The 5,531-nt window shown below is 39.7% G+C and overlaps 1 protein-coding gene across 1 annotated transcript in view; it reads left to right on the forward strand.

The window, feature by feature from the left end:
- The first annotated feature begins 279 nt into the window (after positions 1-279).
- The window catches only part of LOC21408741 (protein DETOXIFICATION 27), a 10,978-nt gene continuing 5,726 nt past the window's right edge, over positions 280-5,531 (forward strand). The window contains exons 1-2 of the mRNA XM_024167171.1: positions 280-682; positions 903-1,444. Coding sequence (XP_024022939.1) covers positions 404-682; positions 903-1,444 — 821 coding nt within the window. The 5' untranslated portion in view covers positions 280-403. The remainder of the gene's footprint in view (positions 683-902; positions 1,445-5,531) is intronic.

Here is a 5,531-nt window from a genome sequence, read left to right on the forward strand (position 1 = left end):
TGATATTATTATTATTTTTATGTGAAGCTTAATATGAATGAAGTTAAATTCAAAATTTATACATGTGATATATCTATTTCAGATAGTGGAACAACAGCACTATCCTAAAATTTAAAAAAATATTTCTCTGATTTAAAATCAATAAAAATAATAATCAATATAATATCAAGTCCTGTAGACATAAATAAAAATAAAAATAACTCTATTTTATAAAGTTATCACATATCATATATAACTGGTAAACACAAGTACTACGAAATAAAATGATAATATGAGATGCCCTTCCAGATGTCGTATAAAGTAGAAATATCCACCTAATTCTCAAACACACAATTCCAAGTCTCATATTATAAATCTCTTCCATAGTACTAGTGATCTCTTGGGCCATTAGAACTACTTGCTAATGGGAAGCTCCAACAGGAACGAGGATGGGGATCTCAACCAAGCCCTCATAGCAGAATCATCGACCAAAGAAGACAACGGAGGCCAAGACTTCTCGTCCAGGCTCTGCATCGAGTCTAAGAAGCTATGGCACGTCGTCGGTCCCGCCATCTTCAGCCGCGTCGCTTCCTACTCGATGAACATCATCACCCAAGCCTTCGCCGGCCACCTCAGTGAAGTCGAGCTTGCTTCGATTTCTATTGCCAACACTGTCATCGTCGGCTTCAACTTCGGCCTCCTGGTAATAACTAACACATGAACTTGTCATGTGAACTTTGTGATCAGTGCGTTAAGAATTAGAAATACTGATATGTTCAGTATTTCATTCATGTTTTTTTAACTTTAACTTCCAAATAATAATTATTATAATTGATATGTATATGTATATAAATTAATGATTGGTTTAGCTTTAAAAATACTGATATGTTTAGTTTTTCCATTCTTCTTCTTGAATGATCCAGTTAGGAATGGTAAGCGCGCTAGAGACGCTGTGTGGACAAGCTTTTGGCGCCAAAAGGTACCACATGCTGGGAATTTACCTCCAGAGATCATGGATTGTGTTGTTCCTCTGTTGCTTCCTCACGTTGCCATTTTACATCTTCACAACTCCAGTTCTAAAACTGCTCGGGCAATCCGACGCCGTGTCGGAGCAGTCGGGCTTGGTGGCGCTGTGGCTGATCCCTTTGCACTTCAGCTTCGCGTTCCATTTTCCGCTGCAGAGATTCTTGCAGTTCCAGCTCCAGAACCAGATCATTGCATGGGTTTCCCTAATGGGGCTGGCGGTAAATGCCTTGACAAGTTGGCTGTTGGTTTATGTTTTTGATTTCGGTGTCGTCGGTGCAGCAATTGCTTTGGACATCTCATGGTGGTTCATGGTTTTGGGATTGTTTGTTTACACTTCCTGTGGTTGGTGCCCCCTCACTTGGACTGGTTTCTCTGTGCAAGCCTTTGTTGGCCTCTGGGATTTTGTCAAGCTCTCTGTTGCTTCTGGGGTCATGCTTTGGTATATTTCTTATATTTTACTTCTCTACTTTTCAACTTGCCTTTTTCTTTTTCTTTTTCTTTTTTTTTCTTTCTAATAATGACGTGAGATTCAAATAAAAAATAAATTAATATCAATACCTTGAATCAAAATTAAAGTTCAAAAATAAAAAGTTAGATCAACAACTTTTTTATTATATTTTTTTCCTGAAAAAGTTTATTATATTTTGATTGAGAATTCCGTGGTGAAATTTGTTTTCAATAAATTCTCTCAATTAAATATCTTTATATATATATATATTGTTTTAATATAATTTTATATAAATATATTATTTTAATGTAATTTTAATCAGATCACTAATATGTATCCTTACCGTTGAAAACTCATATTTTGAAGATATTTCGAGTTTTTGACAATTTAATTTGTGTGACGGCTTTTTCAATTCCCTATTTTTCATTTATTATCATACATATAATTTTCAAAGAAAAACAAAAGATATTTTTAAAAGAGCTTACTTTTTTTTGTTGGTCTTAAAAAAGAGCTTACTCAGTTGCAAAAGACATGCTAATGAGTACGAAAATGTTCTTGAGCAAAAAAAAGGAAAAAAAAAAAAACGAAAAATGTTATGCCTCTCTCTTCGATGCTTTTATTAATACTAGTTGAATCATGTCTCACATGAGAAATAACTTTGTAAATTTAATTTTGCGTTAAAACACATAATTTCTTTAGAAGCAAAGTCCATTAACTGAAGTAAGAAACAAAAAAAAAAGTATTTTACAAAATATCGAAAATGAATTAAATAGTTTTGACCAATGCCAAAGGGAAATACAAGTAAATAGAAATGGAATATACAAATTTTCCATATTGCACAGATAAATATCAAGAAAATTTTCTTATTTAAGAATAAAGATAAAAAAAAAAGGAAGGGAATATCAAGAAAATTTTCTTATTTAAAAAAAAAAGATAAAAAAAGGAAAAGAAAGGCCAGAACAAGTTGCTCAAGACCTTCTTTTCCTTCATTAAAAAAAAATTAGTGCCATTTAGTGAAAAATTAAGGACATGTTTAGAATTGTCTTCATCTTGTTTTGAAAATGTTTCTGCATATCGTTTGAGATAAGAAAATTAAAAGGTCTCTAAATCTTGTTTGGTTAGTAAATACTTTAAAAAAAAGAACGATAATAAAAACAGTGAAAATAATTTTTGTTAAGAAAATAGAAAGTGGTTGAATGTAGTTTTTCCATTTTCATTCTCATTTTTAAGCTATAATTTAATACACGATTTTTAAAATATACCAAAAGATAATTTCACCTTTTTTACACCTAAAACAATCATTAAGAAAATTAACTAAACACAATTTCAGAAACAATCTCAACACTATTCTCAAAAACTCTTATTTTCATATTTTTAAGGAGTCGCATTTTTATTTGCATACTAAAAATAAAAATAATTTGAAAACACTACCAAACAGACTCTAAAGGATCAGAAATTAAGCTACAGCCTAAAATCAAGGGGCTCCTAAAATAATTTGTTGTTTAATAGATCTAAATATCAAAGTAAAGAAAAATGATGCAGGGGCTCCTATCGTTGTTTAGTCGTTTAGGCACTCCTATTGTCGTTTAGTCACTTAAGCTTCCGTTGTTTAGTCACTCTTCATTTTTCTTGTCATTGTCCGCCCAGCAAGTCATTTTCTTATGTTGTAATCCCAGCTATATATAGCTAATTGTCATACGTATTTGAACTTAATGAATTTTACCTTAATTTGTTGAGCCAATTGAAGTTTTGCTATTACTTTGTTCTATGGATAATAGGGCTCGGCTTGCACGGCCGACCCATCTGGTATAGCCAGAAAAGACCCAGCTGCCGCCTACATCAGGTTTGGTATCAGAGTCGAGGCTTTCCCAAGGCATGATGACCACCGGCGAGGCCAGCCTTCCCTGGATTGATGACGAAGACAGAAACATCCCAACTCTCTGGGCTGCCGTTTCGAAGCTCGAGCAGAAGTTTGAAGTTAGCTTCGAACTTCTCAATCGCAACCTCTAGCAGGTTATCAACCACATCGGAGCTGCCACCCCTAACCAACGGAGGGACGCTCTGCCACTAACTCGAGAGCGGGAGGTCACGCGAACTCCGACGCCAATGAATAGGGGACCGTGTCTACACCGACGACCCGTGGAGCAGAATGTCTAGCTTGAAGAGCTAGAAGCGGGAGATGTCGTGGCTCCGTCACTACGACCAGCGCCTCCAGATCCGGACTTCGAGGAGGACTTTGATCCGTGGCTCAACCGAGGCACCAGGTATGAACCGCGAAACCCTCATTTTAATGGGAACTGAAACTCAGATTTTAGATTTAAATTGGAGTTACCTAGCTTTGATGGACATCTGGACATTGAGGATTACCTCGACTAGGAGCATAAGGTAGACAATTTCTTCGAGTACATAACTGTACCAGAAGATAAGAAGACTAAGTTTGTGGCGTCCAAGCTAACCAAAGAGGTTGCCGCCTGGTGGATTGCCGTTAGCAATAACAGGGAAAGGGATGGGAGACCACCAGTTCGCTCGTGGGTTCTCATGAAACAACTGATGCGACAACGGTTCTTGCCGGATGACTTTGAGCATACCTTATTTCGGCAGTACCAACGCTGTTCGCAGCAGGGCCGAAGCATCAGAGAATACACCGAAGAGTATTATTGACTGAACGCCCGCAACAATCTCCCAGAGTCAAAGGACCAGCAAATCGCTAGGTATGTCGGAGGGTTGAGGGAGAGCATCTAGGATTAGCTCACGCTGAGGCCTATTTGGAACCTCACTGAAGAAATCACACTGGCCTACAAAGTCGAAGCTCAGCAGTCCCGCAGTGGAAATCGAACTCAACCGTATCGCCGCTCTGGGGAGTACCCGACGGTGCGAGAGGGTACAAACGAACCCTCACAACGTCCTCCAGCGGCACCTCACGGGAAGGTCCCTGTTGAAATCAAAAGGCGCCCGCCTCGCCACAACTCCCTTCAGTCCAATTGGGTACCAACCCCTATGCCTGACCCATAGCAGGGAAGTACTACCATTGTAACAAGCCAGAACATCGATCCAATGAGTGTCCCCTTCACAAACTAATCAACCTCATCAGTAAGTTGGGCGTTGACAACGAAAAAGAGGAAATTGAGGCGATTAAGGAAGGACCCGAAGAGGTAGAGCAAGTATTCAGAGATGAGGGATACCGAATCGCTTGCGTGGTACAGCGGATTTTGCTGTCACCCAGGCAACACAGTGCGAACCAACGCCATTCTATTTTTTAGACTCGGTGCACTGTCAACATGAAAGTGTGTGACTTTATTATTGATAGTGGCAGCAGCGACAACTTCGTTTCAAAGGCTTTAGTCAAAACCCTCAACCTCCCTACCGAGAAACATCCCCAGCCCTACAAGATTGGGTGGATCAAGAAGGGGGTCGAAGCTTCGGTAGACACCATTTGCAAGGTTCCCTTATCCATCGACAGCCATTACCAAGATAATGTCATTTGCGATGTCATTGAGATGGATGCATCACACATCCTCCTTGGCCGACCTTGGGAGTTTGATGTGAACACTAAACACGACGGCATGACAAATTGCTATGAGTTCACTTGGCTTGGCAAGAAGATAGCTCTCATGCCGTTTTCCCCTCACGAGCAAGTCGTTGCCCAAGGTGATTGAAAGGGGCGACTATTCCTTACAACTCTGAAAAAACCATTTGAGCAAGACCTCCGAGCCGTGAAGGTGATCATAGCTCTAGTCTCAAAGGGGACAGAGGCGGCTTTTGATCCCAGATCCCAAGAAGTGCGGGCTTTAATGAAGGAATTCAGTGACCACACCCCAGATGAACTACCAGAGGAGCTACCCCCAATAAGGGAGATCCAGCACTGCATCGATCTCACTCCCGGTGTGAGTTTTCCAAACCTCCCACATTACCGAATGGGGCCCCTCGAGCATGATAACCTACAACGGATGGTAAAAGACCTTTTTCAAAAGTAACTCATCCGACCTAGCCTGATTTCGTGCGCCGTGCCAGCCCTGCTAGTGCCCAAAAAGGATGGCAGTTGGCGGATGTGCGTCGACAGCCGAGCCATAAATAGGAT

The sequence above is a fragment of the Morus notabilis genome, unplaced genomic scaffold, assembly GCF_000414095.1.
Source record: "Morus notabilis unplaced genomic scaffold, ASM41409v2 Scaffold467, whole genome shotgun sequence".
NCBI lineage: Eukaryota > Viridiplantae > Streptophyta > Magnoliopsida > Rosales > Moraceae > Morus > Morus notabilis.